Below are 18966 nucleotides of genomic sequence, written 5' to 3'. Positions count from 1 at the left end.
AATTTTGCCAGCTTGTTACAAATTTTTCAATTCACACAAGACTTACCATATATTGGTAAGTGGATGCAACAAGTTTCACCTTTTTAAAAAACAATTTCATGCTTCATTTGCTTATACTTAAAAAGATGAAGGCTGCAATCCTACCTAGGAGCGAGTCCCATTGAACTTAATTGGACTTACTTAGGAGTAGATGTGCATAGGATTGCACTGTATGGCTTTAAAAAGCAGTGTGCTGGATCCAGACTTAGTAGATCCATTCATGACTAACATGTCCCATTGATTTCAGTGGCTCTATTCTAAGCTTGACTAAGGGCCTTGCTAGACCTGCCGGATAAGCTGGCAGGGAGGAGGGGCGACGGCGCGCTAGAGCTAGTGCACACCGTCGCCGGCTTCTACATGTAAGACGCAAAGGGGCAACGGGAAGCCCTGTGGCGTCGACCATTTTTTTTTTTTTTTAGTTAAAGGGGCCATGTGCACTGGAGAGCCGCCGGAGAAGATAAGTGGTTTTTTTTTAAAAAAAATAAAGCCCCCCGCTCCCCCTGCCCCTGATCCCCCCCACAATTCCTGATGCCCCTCCTGCCTGCTTGCTTGGCTGTCCTCCCCCCATCCCCGATGCCCTGTCCCCCGCTTTTCTTCTCCCGCCCCCTTGCCATTCTCGATGCCCTGTCCCCCGCTCTTCTTCTCCCGCCCCCTTGCCATCCCCGATGCCCGCTCTTCTCCCCCCTCTCCTGCCGGGTCCGGCCTTCCCCCACGGCCCCTATCTCCCCCCCAGGATCCCCCCCGGCCCGAAGGGCACAGCGCTCCTATGAGTCCGTGGCTTCTCCCGGCTACTCGCAAGTAAGCGAGCAGCCGCAAAAAGCCACGGACACTGCTAGACGTTCCGCAGCCCCGGCCTCAGGCCGGGGCTGCGGAAAAACCAGGCCATAAGCGAATTCGCTTATGCCGGTTTAAGGGAGGTTTCAGCACGGCCTGACCCCGGATTCCCCTGTGCGTCATCTGGATGCACAGGAGGGAAACCAGGCCTCACACCGCGTTAACGCCTCGTCTAGCAGCGGCCTAAGTCTGGATCTGACCCAATGGGAACTCTGAGTAAATATGCATAGGATTGCACTGTAAATCTATTGTGGGCAAAACACTCGTTTGCTTGCCAGTAGAACATTGTAACTACATGAAAAAGATGCATATTTACCTCCAGTGTCCTGGCAACTCAATCCAACCTTTCCATGCAGAGGTTATGTCTAATGGGATTAGGGTGAGTTTTGGATTATTTGCTCAGGCTTAAAATAAAGCTGACATTTTATAATAAAGTGTGTGAAATAGGAAATTTCCTTTTAGAGATGAAGACTATCGTCTTCTGAAGATATCCTTGCAATTCTGGTTTGAAATTGTCTAGTACTTCATGACTTCATGCCATTTTGAACAGAGCTCATGCTGAGCTTCACAGTGGGCTAAAGTTTTGTAAGTAGGAAATAAAATACTGCAATTTCCCACAGTTTTATAACTTTGTGAATAAATTCATTCTCTATCTTTTTATCTATAGCAATGAAATAGTTTCCACAATTATTGGCAACTACAAAATTATTTTAGTCAGAATGCTGTGTTTACCTGCAAGCATGTCTGGCAGTGTTAGAGTACCTTTACGATTCTAAAATTTTAAGGCTGCAATCCTGTACTAATTTGCCTGGGAGAAAGATAAAGTTTCAGGGAGAGCAATCCTAGGGCTTTGCTAGATCTACCACCTAATCCGGGCGTGAGGAGTGGCGAGCCCGTGCTACAAGTAGCATGGGCTGTCGCGCCTTGCTAGATTTGGATGCGACGGGGGAAAGCAAAGCCCCATCGCGTCCGCCATTTTTAATTTTTTTTTAAAGGGTCTGGACAGAGGAACGCTCCTGCTCTTAGGTAAGGCCCTTAAAAAAAAAAAGCTTCTCCCCGCTCCCCCCTCCCTGGCCATGAGTCCTTTCCCCTCTCCCGCCGGCTTAGTTTCCCCCATCCCCACCAGCTCCGTCGCCCACCCGTCAGCCCCCTTCCCCCCTGCCTCCGATCTTCCCCCCACTTCCCTCTGCCTCCGATCTTCCCCCCACCTCCCCCTGCCTCCGATCTTCCCCCTCCCCTGGGCTCTGCCGCTTGTCCCGGCTACTTGCGAGTAAGTGCAGTAGCCGGGAAAAGTGGCGGAACGAGCTAGACACCTGCAGTCTCGGGCTCAGCCCGAGGCTGCGGGTAATACTGGGCCAAAAGAGGTTCCGGTTAGCCCGGGCTGAAGGAGGTTTCAGCTCTGCCTGAGCCCAGGATCCCCTGTGCATCATCTGGACGCACAGGGGCTGGCGCGGGACTCGTACCAGGCTACCCTGTCATCTAGCAAGGCCCCTATAGTCCCTAGACAGTTCCTGGGATGGCTATAGGATAGTTTGGATTTCTCAACCTGATATCGGAGATAGTGCTCTGATCTCGGAGCAGGCATCTGTGGCCTTTGCTAGACTTACCTTAAAATCCGGGTGAGAGGAGGGGAGAGCCTGCGATGCAACTATTATGGGCTGTTGCCCTAGTCTATATGTCAGGCGCAACGAACTAAAGGAAAGACCTGTCGCGTCTGCCATTTTTTTTAAGATTTAAAGGGCCGGCTGCGCAGGAGCTCACGAACGACGAAAGGTAAGGTTTAAAAAAGAAAAAAAGAAAAAAAAAAGATTTCCTCACTCCCCCCACCCTGCCCCCGATGGGCACAGCGCTCCTGGGAAGTTCTGCGCCCCATGCGCGGCTTCTCCCAGCTACGCGCGAGTAATTGCGCAGAACCGGGAAAAGCTGTGGAACAGGCTACACGCTCGTGGCCCGAGACTGTGGGAAAAATGGGGCTTAAAGGAGTAGGCTATATTCTGGGGCCAGGGAGGGTTGATCCCTCCCTGAGCCCAAGATCCCCTGTGCATCATCTGGATGCACAGGGGTGATCCCGGGTATCTGCCCAGGATATAGTCTGGTCTAGCAAAGGCCTGAGTTACTCTCCTCTTCTCCCAGGTGCAGAGATATGTGCCAGTCATAAAGGCAACCTTGGAGAGTGGTGGGGGAAAGGGGTGGGCTTGTGGGCAGGGACAGGAGGGAAGTGGGGAGTCCAGCTTATGAAGAATCATAGAATAGAATCATAGAATCAAAGAATAGCAGAGTTGGAAGGGGCCTACAAGGCCTACAATCCTTTGGCCTCCCCAGCCTCCTTCACTCCCACTCTGCAGAGCCCCTGCTAGATGGGCAAAAAGTCCATCTAACGAAAATACAGAGTGGGAGGAATTCAGATGGCATTTTTCATAGTTGGCTCTGGCTCAGGCCTAGTTACAATTATTCAGAGACTGGGCAATGCATGTCCTTCTCTAACATCTGTTCCATTGCATAGCATCCATATTATTAATGGGATATGGCAACATACAAACTATATATTGCAACTGTTTGCATTTTTTTTTGTCTCTATTGGTTTCCAGCTCCAGGTTTTAGAGGGCTCTTTGGAAAGACAACTTTAATGGTCTCCCGCCCTCATTGAGTCTACCTTCTCACTGCCATTGTCACCAGCTGCTATTGCTCCTCATCCTCTTTCTCATCATTTCTCCCATTTGCTTACTTGACATGCAAGGAGCCAGTGAGCAAGTAGGCTGTAGCACCTACAGCTCTTCCTTCTATTATCTAGGCCAGAGTGAGAGGCAGGGGAATAAGGTACTTGTAATTGTGAAAAGGGGAAGCAACTCAAGGAACAGTTGTGGCTGGGCTCCTGCTGGGCTATGTGGCTCCTCAGTAGATGCACCCCCCTCCAGTGACTGTCCTTGAAACCCATCTCTGTCTCTCTCCATCATAAATGTATCTTTGCCTGGGTGCCAGAACAGTAATAATTCATGGGAGGAAAATCTTGCACCAGACCTTATATCAAACTTGGTAAAATAACAACTGTCTTATTCTCCCCGCTCCCCCCTGTCGTCTCACCGTGAAATTAACCGCACTTTCTTAATTCATTTACTACGTGACTGTCATTTGGGAACAATAAGAGGCAAAATCGCCGCAGCTTTCACTGCAAGATTCTGTGCATTTTTCTCTGTCTGGAGAACTGACCGTTTCAGTCCTAGCCGCTGTTTTGAACGCATATGCTGGGCTTTAATTTGCAATTTGCATGGATGATGGGGTCCTTTTCAGAAACCTGTTCCTGCTGCCTTTATGGTAGTTGCTTCACCTCATGTGGTCATTAGGGTGAACAGCACCTAATTAGCAAAATCTATGCAATGCTCTGAATTGCAAGAGCCTGGATGCACTTCTGGAGTTACTGTGCAAAATTATTTTCTTTAAATGCTTTTATTTATTTTAATAAAAAGATATACAACAAACTGTTATACAACATATTCATTATACACTGTCAATTATTTCAGCTACTCAACAAAAACACCCAGCATAACACACATATTAACATCTAAGAGTAAATTAAGTAAATTTAGTATCAAATAGATTGAATTTTCATAACACCACACAAAACATCCAAAAATAAATTAAATGTAAACTAAACTAAATAGGTTAGATAGTACATAAGATCAAAATATCACATATCTCCCAAGCAATGTTTTATTATATAGTAAAACAAGAATATATATTAATGTCTCTATCATAATTATTTTTCCAATATTCAATAGAAGATTTCCATTCCTCTATAAATTTGGGGATCTGTTGTCCGCCATCTCTTAACCTCACTACTAATTTTCAATAATTTGCAATTTGAATTATTTTCCGTGGTTTTCAATAATTTGTGCAATTTGAATTATTTTCAGTGGTTTGCACAACTATAGTGAATGAGATGTATTAATTTAAATAAATAATAATGGATAATTATTTTAGCTGTGTTTTCAATTAATTTTTAAGTGTTAATTTTTTAAAAGCATAACCAGGAAGCTAGCATGTAGAAGGCGTAAGCTGAAAAAGTGAGATGGACAAAAATTAGACACTCAAGTTAATTTACACTACAATCCTATATCCATTCAACTGGGAGTAAGCCTCTTTGAACATAGTGGGTCTTACATGGGATTGTGCTGTTACTGTTTTAGAGACATTTACAAGCTGTTCTGTTTTAGTTTACTGTATGATCCTTCTATAAGAGATTTTGAAGGCTACTTGTTATGGCTCACTTCCTCTATTTCTTTTTCAAAATTTTCCAGCGATCAATTTCAACTTTTAAGTTTTCGATAGGGTGAAATTTTAGACCTTGAAAGCAAATGTAAAATTACTTTGTTTTGTAGATAAAAAGGATAATAGAAAGGTTAGACGCACACACACACACACACACACACACACACACACACACACACACACACAGAATTAGAGAGCTGCACACTGTCATTTTGTATCATATTTTATTATTATATTTAAAAGAAATGTGTCCTGGTTTTTGCCACCAAATCCACAAAGCACTTTATAATATAATAAGAGATTGACATAAGACCACACACACACACACACACACACACACAAATCAACAAGAGAAAAAATAGAAAAACATACAGCAAAGGCAGAAGAATAATTAAATTAAATCTTGGAGAAAGAAGCTGACCAAAATAATACAAAACCTAGAAAAACGTAGCCCTGGGAGGATCAACACTACTGCTTTAAAATGGTTTATAACAGTAGTGACAACTGTTGGGGCCCAGAACATACTCCATGTACAGTTTTCAAAATGTTTTCAAAGTGTCATATCCTGCTTGGTGTAAATCTGCCCCCTGTCTCAGCCCTGGAGCATATTCGATGGAGGGACCTGGAATATGGAACTTTTAAAAGTATGTCTAAGTTTAATATGCGAGAAAGCATTCCTTATATTAACCTGGGCATTCAAATAAAGGATCGGAAAACTTAGTTTGGAAGCCAGTGAAGTTATCTCAAAATTGGCCTAATTTGTTCTTTGTGGTCTATGTCCATCAACAGTCTAATGGCCTTATTCTGAACTTGCAATACTTCCAAAGAATTCTTCAAAGGCTATTCAGTGTAGAGAATGTAACGATTCAATCTGGATGTGGCTAAGAAATTGAATCGCTGTTACTAGATCAGTGGCAGGAAATGACACAGCTGGCACACCAGATGAAGCTGGGAATAGGAACTCTAGCCACCACTGTCATTTGATCAACCTGTGTTAACAGGACCATATTGTATCCAAATTCATACCAGTGTTTCCTGCAGGGCAAGATAGTCTACTTAGCACATTGATTATATATAATTGCTTTCAATTTTATTTTAGATAAAATAAATGAAAAAGAAACAGTAGATAAAATAAGATTTCATGTCCAGGTAGAGGATTGACAGAAGGGGTGGGCAACACGACCTTTTTTGCAGGCCAAGCACCCCTTTCGTCTCTACCCCTAAATTTCGGCAGCACAGTGGCAGCAAAAAGGTGCATTTTCACTTTAAAAACAAGGCACATGAGAAATGTACACTTTGTTTTAATGCAAATTTGTGCTCCCCATGGCTTTTAAAAGTGAAAATGTGTTGGGGTTGCCACTGGAATTTGGCGGTAGGGTGAGATGAAGATTCTGGGGTTGGATATTGGTCCCTGGACCATCTGAAATTTCTCATGCCTGATTTACATATAAAGATGTTTCCTCATAATATGCATTCTATAATATGCATATTAATATACTAGCATTTTCGTTCTCGTCTTTGAAACTGGACTGGATTTCTTGTAAATCATACGATGATATAGTCTATATTGTTTTATTCATTTTAATCCCCTGGTAACGTATTATGAAACTTGCTAAATAAGTAGGACTTTACATTAGCATGCTAATTTTATTACATTTATAACTGAGCTGCTAAGTCATAGGTAATTCATAAATCTTTTGTTTTACAGGTTTCATATAAAAAAGATCTTCAAGATACTCATAGATACACTGAAGTTTCAAATAGACCAGACATAATGATGGCGACCCAGTTAACAAAGATTATAAGCAACGTATGAAATTAAATTTCTTTTGTCTTTTAAAAAAACGTTGGTAGTCTTTATTTTATGTTTTATTTTGTTTTAGACAAACTGTGGGAGTTGTACAGAGTAACAAATTCTAAAGTTGTAATCTGATGGATAAAATTAAGAGGATCTCAGTTCCCCAGTTTTCATTAACCTGCAGGCTTGGGGCTGCATGGGGTCCTTTGCTGCTCCTTGCGTGACCTTCGAAGCCGGCAGAACACCACCCACTTTTTCTTGCAACCCAACTGATCAGCTGGGGTGGAGGGATTCTGTTCCTTGGCTTCCAAGATCACTGTTTTCCTGCTGCTCATCGTCCATCAAAGCAGTCTTGATGGTGATCACTGGGAGATGGGAGAGGCTTTTACCTCCTTTCCATCTCTACCCCCAACAATCCCTAGATGCCAGCAGGCTGCAAGGAGAGGTACATGTTTGTGGGGAGAATGTTTCTGTGTGTGTGCACACATCCATATGCAGTTCCTGGACCCCCAGATCCCCCCCAACCAAAACTGGATGTAGTCCTCACGGCTGAAAAGATTTGTAGAGAAGAAGCAGTAAATATCAGTTTGTAGGAGAGAAGTGGGCAGAAAAAGAAATTTCCTGCATTCCTCCTTTTGGAGAAGAGTTCACCTCTTCACATCCCTTGCTGTAAAGATGGGAGAAATTGAAGTCAAGGAGAAATGTTGGGTTTCTTAAGAGCTTCTGGTTGTGGGGAACAGTATCCTGGACTAGGTAAAGCTTTGGTCTGATCAAGCAGGACTTTTTTTTTTTTTGCCTTCTTAGGTATAGGCAGCAACAGCCATTTTATTATGTCACACTGCCACTTACCAGCCTCATCTTCAAGGTTTCCCAAGGTTTGGCCACTAGCAGCTCAAGTTCTATAGCAGGCCTCCTTTCATTACACTTCCATTTCTCCTGGTTCGTTTCTTGCAAAATGTTGGACTGACTAATTAATTCCCCCCTCCCTTGTGGCCTGGCCTACTCAGCCAGTTTTTCATCATAAAGCTTGAAAGGGTATATGTTGGGATTTTATGTCTATAGTTTTAGTATTTAAAGTATCCTGCTGTTTGGCCTTTGCTAGACCAGGCTTTATCCCGGGGTGATACCCGGGATCGTCCCTGTGTGTCCAGATGACACACAGGGGATTCCAGGCTCAGGCAGGGATCAACCCTGCCTGGCCCTGGGATATTAGCCTACCCTTTGGCCCCGGGTTTTCCCACAGTCATGGGTTAAGCCTGAGACCGCGAGCGTGCGGCCCAATTACTCGCGCGTAGCCGGGGAAGCCATGCCCATCGGGGGCAGGTGATGGGGAGCGGGACAATCAAGTTAATTTTTTAAAAAAGCCCTTACCTGAGTGCACGAGTGTTTGTGTGTATTGCTCCTTTAAGAAAAATTTTAAAAATGGCAGACGCGATGGCTCTCTTCTTGAGCTCGTCGCGCATGACATCTGGACTACCGTGACAGCCTGCGATAGTTGCATCGCGGGCTCTCCCCTCCTCCGTCGCGGATTTAATGGTAGGTCTAGCAAAGTCCTTTATCAGCCTCTGCTCTTTGCCTCCTTAATGCTTCCATGACCTGCATACCTGGTGATGGGTTTACTCTGCTATTGAATTTCATACAACTCCCTCATCCCACACCCTTGGGATGCAGGCATCCACTATGTTTTACCCATTGCAATCTTCCTTGACTTTTAATAGGGTTATATTTCTATATTTTAGAGTGGAATCTGATCCATTTGAAAAGGCAGTCTCTTTTGTTTTCAGTTTAGCTTTGCTTGAAGTGGTCAATCCTTGAAAATAGTTGGGAATCAGCAATTCTCCTACTTAGGCTCAACACTTGATCAAACTGTTTCATATTTTTAAATGGAGCACATTGTTTATCAAATAAAGTAAATGGTACATTTGTTGAATTGGGAGAAGCGTGGGAATTGCTGATTAGAGTGTTAGCAAAAGTGGTGTCAACAGAGGTCACTAAATGATACTTGCCCTACTGTTGCTTTTGAGGCTTATATTTCCCTTGACAAATCCAAAAGGGAGGAGAAAATACCTCAATAAAGATTATGGCTAACATCCACATATTTTTATTTTTTGTCTTGAAGGCTGAATATACAAAAGCACGACAAGGAATGAGTAAGGAACCAACTGTCCTTGGAAGACCAGACTTCAACCATGCTCAAGAAGTTTCCAAATTTTTAAGTCAAGTAAGATTTTGATGCCTTTCAGATAATTACTCAATTGAGATATATTATTCCCAGGAGGGCAATCAAATGGCAAACTATCTTTAATTGCATGAAAACTTGAAGATAACGTTTCCACAACTTTTCCCCATAGATTTGATGTAATTAGTATATGTTAAATGTTGAGAAAATGATAGCTATAGCATACAAGTAGATGAGAAAACTGTGCTTTCAGTCATAGTTAAAAGGTAAAAGGATTAATACTTCTTGATATCATAGGCAGAATATGCAGTCAATTAGGATGCACTGTGCATTTGATTTTTTGGTTTTAAAACTAGGCATGAACATTGATGGCACTATATAAATAAATATTAATAATAATATTAATAGTCTTTCAAAAATGCAGGTTTGCTTTTGCCAAATACTTAGCATATTCTCTAAAAATAAAGCACGAGGGATTAATTCAAAACATCCAGAGATCAAGCCACATGACTCAATGCAGCTAATAAGATACAAGCAAGTACTTGATGTCAATAAATGTTAAGATGTTATAAAAGATTCTGCAATTCAAACAATCAATGGAAATAAGTTAGTAGTTCAAACGCAACAGTCAAGAAGAGGTAAAACCCCAAATGTTAAAATATGAGATTTTGGTCAACCATAATAACTGTATAATTATCTTTTAATAATTGTAGGTTCTGAGTTAATGCTGTAGCACTGAGGGCTAAGGGATGCCATTCTAACTGCCGTTCTAACTTGCATTGAGTTATTTGTACAGAAGCTTTGTCACATTCACAACAGGAAGAGCTACTCTAATTTTTCTACGCTTTGCAATGACTTGCTTGGAAAGTCATGTTGAACATTAGCTTTCTGTGCACCAGTGGAAGCAGGTGTCTCTGATGTCAACGGGACAGTGAACCCACTCAGGGTTTCAGTCACAACCAATCAGAAGTCTAAAGGAGCTATCCAACCCTTACTGCAGAGCTTGGGTTATCAGGATTGCTTATTTTTGGGGAAATAAGCCACCATGGGTGGGAAAAGAGCTTACAGATGACATGCTAAGCCATCATGTTTTTGTTTTTTTAACCTATTGTGGGTTAACATGTCATCCAAACCCACTCTGTATGATTAGGGGACGCTTTTGTTTTGAATTGCAACTAGTCCTAAATATGTGGAACACAAAATAATCACACATTCTTCTCTTGTTTACTCCTGGCTTCCTTTCCCTTCCTCTATTTTTTCCCCTAGTGTCACATTTCTGATTGTAAGCTCTTTGAGGCATAGACTTGTAGACTGTAAAATACCATGCACACAGGTGGCATTACAAAAATAAATAAGTAAATAAATAAAATACAGGTCTTTCATTCTTGCTGTGAGCAATTATCTGAAGTCTGATTTGACCATTTTATGGTAGGAAGGCAGTATATATGCATATATTGCCTTCCTCATGTATTTCAGCCATGAGGGATAATGTGTACATTGTGGAAGAATATAGTTGCTACTTTCTCCTCTTCGGACAACAGTGCTATGATTCAGAGACTGATTTCACTAGGTCTACATGTGCTGTGCTGCTTTTGACTTTTTTTTTCTTATAGCATGATCTTCTATGATCTTAATTGTGATGCAGGGGCTGCTATTTAAAAAGTCAAAATTCTAACTGCTGTTATTGTAGTTTTTGTGTACTTCTTACTGGTCTCTCTGGATGATGGATAGTTTATGTATGCAGAGAATTCTAATAATGAAGAGAGGTCAATTGCCTGTCAAAATGTGTGCGTGTTTGGGGCAGTCAAAGGTGGTTTGAAGTCAGTACACTTTCATGAAAAGAAGGAACCACCACCACTACCTGACTCCATTTTCATTTGCCACCGAAAGAACAGATTATGGGAACATGATTGGGTTGGAAAAAAATAGTCATGGTGCATCTGTTACTAGTTTTTTAAACAGTTAATTAGGCCATGTGGAAAATTATAAAGATCTACTTTATGATAACTCTAAGTTAAATCATGTAATTAAAATATCATTTACTTTAATCATACATGCTAGTTGAAAGCTGTGAGGTTATGTTTCTCCCTTTCTTTTTCAAGCTTGAGTAATAAGGTTTTGCTTGAATAATCCCATTATCATATTAACAATTTGCTCTTTGTTAATAATCCTTTAAAATACTAATTTACATCTTACACTAAATCAACGTGGAATTAATTGTTTGGGGATAATTATTACAGCTTGGATTATGTGTGAAAGCAAGTCTGTATTGCCGTATCACTGTAGAAAACGCGGGGACTTCTACCATATCTGGCTCAAGACATTGGGTGCCAGAAAAGCTGCACTGAGTGATATATTCTCCGAGATTTCTTGCAGTGTTGTGCCACAGCATCTTTGATGACATTGTGATGGATCCTGGGATACACCTCTTAAACACAATGCTGTTTCATTGGTCTGGTTCACCCACAATGCTAAATTATTTAACCCATGGTTTGTTGCCGTTCCCAGGGTTTGTCTGGCAAACTATCAAACAAACCATGGTTTGTTTTCTGTATTGTTTATTTGAATTATTTGTTCCCTCTTTCTTTGCCCATTCTCTCCTTGTATCCTAGTTATTTTTCACTGCTCTTGCTCAGTGTCAGGGGAGGCGCTAGAGTGGGGGCAAGCGCCTCCCCAAAGAAAGAGCTTGACACCCCACTCACCCCAATTGCTGGACCCCTGTCATTACTTGAAGGAGTTATGCAAGTGCATTCATATATTGTCTTATCTGTAGCTCTTCTCCATTTCAGATGCAGCTCCTGAGCCAACAAAGGCTATGCATTTTACAGCTACTGACATACTCTTCAAGGTGCCAACAGAAAAGTGGCAAAACACTGAAGGGAAAGGGGAAAGCTCTTAATTTTTGTGAACCACCCAGAGAGCTCCGGCTATTGGGCGGTATAGAAATGTAATAAATAAATAAATAAATACATGCAGTAGAGAGTGCCTAATAGTCAAATAATAATAATAATAATAATAATAATAATAATAATAATAATAATAATAATAATAATAATTCTAACCACAAATTAATATTTTTCAAAATTAAAATTAATTCCAGAAATAATATGCTTAGGTTCGAAGTTTTAATGTGAAATATACCATTATTTTTCTTTCAGAGATCTTAACTTATGGGACACATCTCACCCCCCTGTCTGCGCCATCCCCCCACCCAGTTTTTTTTTCTGGTACTGCCACTGCCTAGTACCTCTGAAGTTGGGCAAAACAACTCATAAACAACCTACAATTTTGGGTTCACACATAATTAAAACTCATGGTTTAAACAACTCGGTGTTCACAGGGCTCTCTTTCCAGATTGTTCATGTTTTACAAATCGAGTTTTGTTAGCTACGTTCACACACCCCAAAATTCAACAACAGATACCATGGGTTCGTGTTATGAGCGAACCAGGCCATTGTTATAATCTTTGTGAATAACTTACATGTGTGGACCAGCTCTGGCCTTTATGTTATTATTTATTATCCTTTCTCAGATTATACTCAGCTAGTATTTGTGCCAAATCATACATCCAGATAAGCTTCAAATTTCAGAGCACTGCTGTGCTTTATTAGGTCTCCTAAGGAACCTTCGGTTATTTTCAGCTTCGTAGGGTGCAACTCTAGATAGAAAAATACTGGGAGTTGTACGACTTTTTTCTATCTAAACATGTATAGGATTCTGCAGTTAGTATGTTTTTTCTTATAGGCATAAGGAAGTGCTTTCTGTTACTGCAAATCTATTTAACTGTAAGAATAACTTTCTAGGGAATCTAGTGACTGGTTTAATTTCTACCTTTTGCAAGGATAAATTGCACAGCAGAGGAAGTTGTTCACTTATGAAACCTAATTCTTCCTGAATGTGCTTGTAGCTTAAGATATGGCTGCACAGCTTTAAAAGATACAGTTCTTCCCAGATGTGTCTGGGATTGGTCTTAGCTAAGTTTATCTTAATGTTATTTGATAGTACATTCTTCTGGAATTTTGTTGTTGCTGTTGTTGCAAATTCTTTACTTGTTGTGAGTCCTGGTTTGATTATATAGCTGACACATGCTGTCTTAAATTAGTATTTGTTTTCCAAAAGCAAATATGCTCCTTATATAATTATCAGATCAGACAATTAAATTAGGGTGACCATATGAAAAGGAGGACAGGGCTTCTGTTGTATTGAAAAGGGAATTTCAGCAGGTGTCATTTGTATGTATGCAGCACCTGGTGAAATTCCCTCTTCAGCAGAACAGTTAAAGCTTCAGGAGCCCTGCCCTCTTTTGTATCTGATCATGCTAGGCAGGGGTCGTGCAGCTTTAACTATTGTGATAAAGAGGGAATTTCACCAGGTGCTAAATGCATAAAAATGTCTAGCTAGTGATACAAATGCTGTGACATAATGTCATTGCACAATCATGAAGTGAAATCCTGCATTCCTCTTCATTGATTCCCCTTGCAGGAGAGCAGGGGGGCTTCAACTCCACCATCTACTGCAGGCCTGGTTAGACTGGGGGCCCTGTCTTTGCAATTTATATTTATTAAGCCAAATTTAAACCAGTGATTTATTAAACCAAATGGGGCACTATTTAGCACTATAAATTTCAAGTGGAGAGTCCCCAATATGGACTGCGGCCACATCAGTGAGAAGGTTTAAAGGCCCCCAAACTACGTCCGAATTTGGATGAGGCCCTCTGTGCTTATACCAGAGTAAAAGAAACAAAAGACCTAGCTGCTTGCTACAACTTTAAATTAGTAGCTGCTTTGGCTATAAGTAGGGCTGGCCTGGTTGGGCACTTGCTGAGACATCACACCCCAGCAGGGCCCATTGACAGGAACCCCCTGAACTAGGGTGACCATATGAAAAAGAGGACAGGGCTCCTGTATCTTTAACAGTTGCATAGAAAAGGGAATTTCAGCAGGTGTCATTTGTATATATGGAGAACATGGTGAAATTCCCTCTTCATCACACCAGTTAAAGCTGCAGGAGCTTTACTAGAGTGACCAGATTTAAAAGAGGGCAGGGCACCTGCAGCTTTAACTGTTGTGATTATTTATTTATTTATTTATTTATTGCATTTCTATACCACCCAATAGCTGAAGCTCTCTGGGTGGTTTACAAATTTAAGACAATTCAAAACAAAACAATAGTATAAAACCATAATATAAAATACAATATAAAAGCATAATCAAGATAAAAACAGCAGCAATGCAAAAATACAAATTTAAAATACAAATTTAAAACAGCAAAGTTAAAATTAATTTATAGACTGTTAATATATTGGGAGAATAAAAAGGTCCCTGGTGTCTAAAAGAATATAATGTAGGTGCCAAGCGAACCTCCTTAGGGAGCTCATTCCACAGCCGGGGTGCCACAGCAGAAAAGGCCCTCCTCCTTCCTGAAGAGGAAATTTCACCAGGTTCTTCATATATGCAAATGATACCTGCTGAAATTCCCTTTTCAATACAACTGTTAAAGATACAGGAGTCCTGTCCTCCTTTTCATATGGTCACCCTACCTGAACATGCTGCTCCTTTTCATCACTACAAATCACTTGTTCACCTGCCTCTCACTCTGGGCCAGACAACAGTGCTGGTGAGAGGGAGGAGCAAAGATGCCATTGCCTACTTATTCACTGGCTCTCTGCCTATCAAGGAAGCAATATGAAAAAGAGGATGAGGAGCAATAGCAGCTGGCAACAACAGCAGCGAGGAAGTAGACCCACTGAGGTATAAACCTGGACCTAGATGTTACGGTAAAGGGGCATAACAAGATTGGGGTTGCTACTTTTTTGTGGCAGCCTTATATCTGCTGTAACATCTAGTTCTGTTAGTCACAGATCAGCAGAAGGTGCTTCTGGAACGTAGCTGCATCCTTTGGGTTGGGTATCCTCCCTGATGTGTTTATTGACTCGGCGTATAATTACATAACTGATGGTTTGGGATGAGCTATGAATAGAAACTGTCAATGATAAGCTCTGCAGAAATCTGTATTTATTCACTGTTATAGCCTAAAGCGATATGTTTGTTTCCCAGGCTAAATACAAAGAGCAGTTTATTAAGGAGAGGAAGAATTATTGCTTCAATCCTCTTGAAAGTGCTTCTTTCAAGCAAGCTCAACTAGCATCTGCCTTGGCAAGTAATGTAAGTAATGTTGTTTTGACACTTCTGAACCAAATACAGGTCTCTTTATTTGTTGAATTTTTGTGTTGAAGTTGCATGGTGTGCATTTTATTTTCCTATTAGTGTTCACTTAGCCTTTAATTTGAAAGGTCTATTCTATTTCAAAGGGCTAAACTTGTTCCTAGGATGGAAAGCTTTGTGACTAATTTTCCTCACACCGCAGTGAATGAGTGCCACCTAATGGCCATTGTAAATATCGGGGAAACATGAAAAAGCGAAGTCCTGCTTTTCTGCAATGAAAGTGAAATTGTGCAATTCTATTCCCTCCTTTCGGTTCTGTTCCCAATGTGTATTCTTCTCCTTTCAGGTGAAATACAAAAAAGACCTAGAAAATCTTCATGAGCCAATATCTTCCTTTCCAAACCTATTACATTTAGAGCATGTTTTGAATGCTAGCAAGATCCATAGTAATGTAAGTTGGCGTTCTTGTACTGACTGCGTTTTGAATAGGATTTATTTATTTATTTATTACATTTTTATACTGCCCATCAGCCGAAGCTCTCTGGACAGGGCACAATTAAAAGACCTTAAATATAACAAGTATAGGTAAATTTAAATTATTAAATGTTAAGGCAATATAAATCCAGCTAAGTTAAAATTCAGGGAAAGTCTGTGTGAAAAGGTATGTTTTCAGGAGGCATTTAAAAGATGTTACCTTTCCCGCCTCCCGAACTGCACAAGGGAGGGTTTTCCAGAGGGTGGGTGCTGCCGCAGAGAAGGCCCACCACCGAGATTCTTCATGGCAGCATTTTGTTCGTTTCGGAATGGCAAGTAGGACCTCCTCTGAGGATCGTAGTTATCATCCGGGTGCATATAGGGGAAGGCGGTCTGCTATGTATGTTGTTTAGGGCTTTTGTAGGATAACAGCTTAACCTTGTATGTGGCTTGGTAGCTAACAGGTAACCAGTGCAGTTCTTTTAACACAGGTTTTATATGAGCAGAGCTATGTGTCCCCGGGAGAACCTATGCGGCAGGGTCTTGCTATTTACTGTTTTACTCTGTACAGCACCATGTACGTTGATGGTGCTATATAAATAAATAAATAATAATAATAATAATAATAATAACTGCAGCTTCTGAACCACACACATGGGTAGTCCCACATAGAGCACATTACATAGTCTAATTGTGAAGTTACCAGTGCATGACTGACCATGGCTAGGCTATCCCTATCCAGGAACAGGTATAGTTGGCATACCAACTGAAGTTGATAATGGGTGCTCCAGGCCACTGAGGTCAACTGGGCCTCCAGTGACAAAGACGGATCCAGGAGCACCCCCCAAACTATGGACCTGCTCCTTCAGAGGGAGTGCAATCCAATCCAAAACAGACAAACACTCCAATTCCTGGATATAGAAACTACCAACCCACAAGGCCTCTGTATTATTGGGAATCAGCTTCAGTTTGTTGGCTCTCATCCAAGCCATAACTGTATCTAAGCACTGGTTCACAGCCTCTCCTGATGTTCAGAGAAATAGAGCTGGGTTTCATCAGCATACTGGTCACATCTTGCCCCAAATCTCCTGATGACTGCTTCCAATGGCTTCATATAGATATTAAATAAGGTCTCTGAGTGCTTGTTTACCTCTTCCCTCCCCATCCCTTTCTCTTTTTATGTTGTTAAACCTGGAGGAAGGAATTCTCTTGTTTGCTATCAATCTTATGCCAGCTATTCTGGAAGCCTTTGTGGCTACAGAGCAGGATAAACATTCTTAAAATAAGTGACTGGCCCAAGACTGCAACCTGAGTACAGGACAGAGCCTCAAACACCAAATTTCCTCTCCTGACAGTATTTGTTTCAAAGGCATGGTGTGTCATGCTGTGTCTTCTGCCTGCTCTTCAGGACCAAACCTAGGCAATAGGTTAAATGTGTTATTACATTTAATGTGTCCAGTTTTGTTTTTTTAAATAACAGCCTCTGGAGTGGGGAACTCATCAGGATCGGGGGAGTATCCAGTGGGGCCGCTGTGCTCCCGCCAATTCCTTTGCACAAGTGGGATCCACTGTTTGTGCAATGCGGATTTAGTGCTTCATAAAGCAAGCCCCAAAATGAGCAGGAACACTCATTTCTGGATCAGGACAGGTTGGCCAAGCTCTGTTATGTGAGCTCTGCTGACCTGCCCCATTCTAGAAACAAGCATTTCTGCTTGTTTCTGGTTCCAATAAGAAACACTAAATCCCTATTTCACAAGCAGTAGGTCCCATTGGCACTTCGGCACATTCCGATACCAGCCCTGGAAATGCAGCATATGGGGCAGGCTGGGTTAACTCTTCCCCTCTCCATGGTCCTGACAAATAATAACTCTCCCGAAGCTGCTATTTGCCCTGGGAAAGAGGCAGCAAAATGCAGTGGTGGATTTAATGTACTATCTAATTTGTCCCTTAGATTTTCATTTCTGCAGAGACAAAAGGGGAACTGAATTCAGGCAGCTCTGCAAAGCAATGCTGCACACCTATGTTTTTCACACAATGCACAATTGGCATAGAATTCACTGCTGCAAAGTGGAATGACTGGCAACTAACCTAGATGGCTTTTTAAAAAAGGATTAGACAAATTAATAGAGGATGGGTCTGTCAGCAACTGTTATCTATAATATCAAAATTGAACTTACTTGTTCAGGTGTAGCACATCTCTATGTACCAGAAGCTGGAGACAAATAACAAGGAAAGGTCATCATCTAAATGTCATATTTGTGAGCTTCTAGTGGCACGTTGCTTATCCGAATTTGCAAGTTAATTTCCCCCTCCCCTGTAATTGTCCCTTCTGTTCCTTACTTCACTCCAAAGAAAGAAATATCCTTCTCTCCACCAGTGTTGCCTCCTTATATTATCTTTAACTCATGCAACCTGACCTCAGAATCAGATGCTAGGAGGACCTCTTGCTAATCATAGCCTAAGTGCCTGCCCTGAAACAGGACCTGATCTGAAAGAAGCCCTCTCATTTAACTATCTATTCTGAGATCTTCAGATGGTTCTGCCAGTGAGGTGCGACAGGTGACTACATTTATAAGGGCACAGCATCCCAGTTATGGAATGTGATTTACACCTACTAATACATACTTTAATGTTCTTTTGGTGCCAGGCAAATAGCTTTTTATTTTCCTAGTCAATACATTTTATTGCATTGTTTATTTTAATGTGGCTTTTAACTTGTAATCCACTCTGATATATATATTTTTAGGATGGCATGTAAAACAAATAAACAAACAAATGTGAATTATATCACGCAACTCTGTAATGGAACAGCTGTCCATAGGATTTTGTCCATGAATTTTGGCTGTTCCTATCATAGGCTGCAGTACCTGGGAGTAGGTCCTATTGAACATTGTGAACTTTCTTCTGGATAAACATGCATGGGATTGCACAGTTAGTTTAGCAAATACATCTAAAAATGAGTTACTAATTTTATCACAGCATATTTATTCATTGCATTTAACTTTTAAAACAGGTAGAGTTTGCATAATGGTTTACTTGGTTCCATTAGGAAGGCTGTAAAATCTGAGCTATTAAAATTTCTGTAATTTTTAACACGGAATGTGTTGGGGGCTGTTATTGACTTAGGATGGGGTCCAAAGGACTGTATGTGATCTACCACATGTTCATATGGACTTTTCATCCCACCACAAAAAGTGCTCCTGAAAGTCAGG

At 41.2% G+C, this 18966-nt stretch overlaps 2 protein-coding genes across 4 annotated transcripts in view; both read left to right on the top strand.

Moving 5' to 3' along the window:
- The window catches only part of LOC134399692 (LIM zinc-binding domain-containing Nebulette), a 181354-nt gene that overhangs the window by 127453 nt on the left and 34935 nt on the right, over positions 1 to 18966 (top strand). The gene's annotated exons all lie outside the window — the stretch shown is intronic.
- The window catches only part of LOC134399619 (nebulette-like), a 56775-nt gene that overhangs the window by 22981 nt on the left and 14828 nt on the right, over positions 1 to 18966 (top strand). Inside the window, exons 6-9 of the mRNA XM_063127706.1 lie at positions 6848 to 6949; positions 9057 to 9158; positions 15173 to 15280; positions 15627 to 15731. Of these exons, the coding sequence (XP_062983776.1) occupies positions 6848 to 6949; positions 9057 to 9158; positions 15173 to 15280; positions 15627 to 15731 (417 nt within the window). The remainder of the gene's footprint in view (positions 1 to 6847; positions 6950 to 9056; positions 9159 to 15172; positions 15281 to 15626; positions 15732 to 18966) is intronic.

The sequence above is a fragment of the Elgaria multicarinata genome, chromosome 1 (assembly GCF_023053635.1).
Source record: "Elgaria multicarinata webbii isolate HBS135686 ecotype San Diego chromosome 1, rElgMul1.1.pri, whole genome shotgun sequence".
NCBI classification, from domain to species: domain Eukaryota; kingdom Metazoa; phylum Chordata; class Lepidosauria; order Squamata; family Anguidae; genus Elgaria; species Elgaria multicarinata.
The sequence above is the reverse complement of the archived record's forward strand: the minus strand, read 5'-3'. Positions and strand labels throughout refer to the sequence as shown.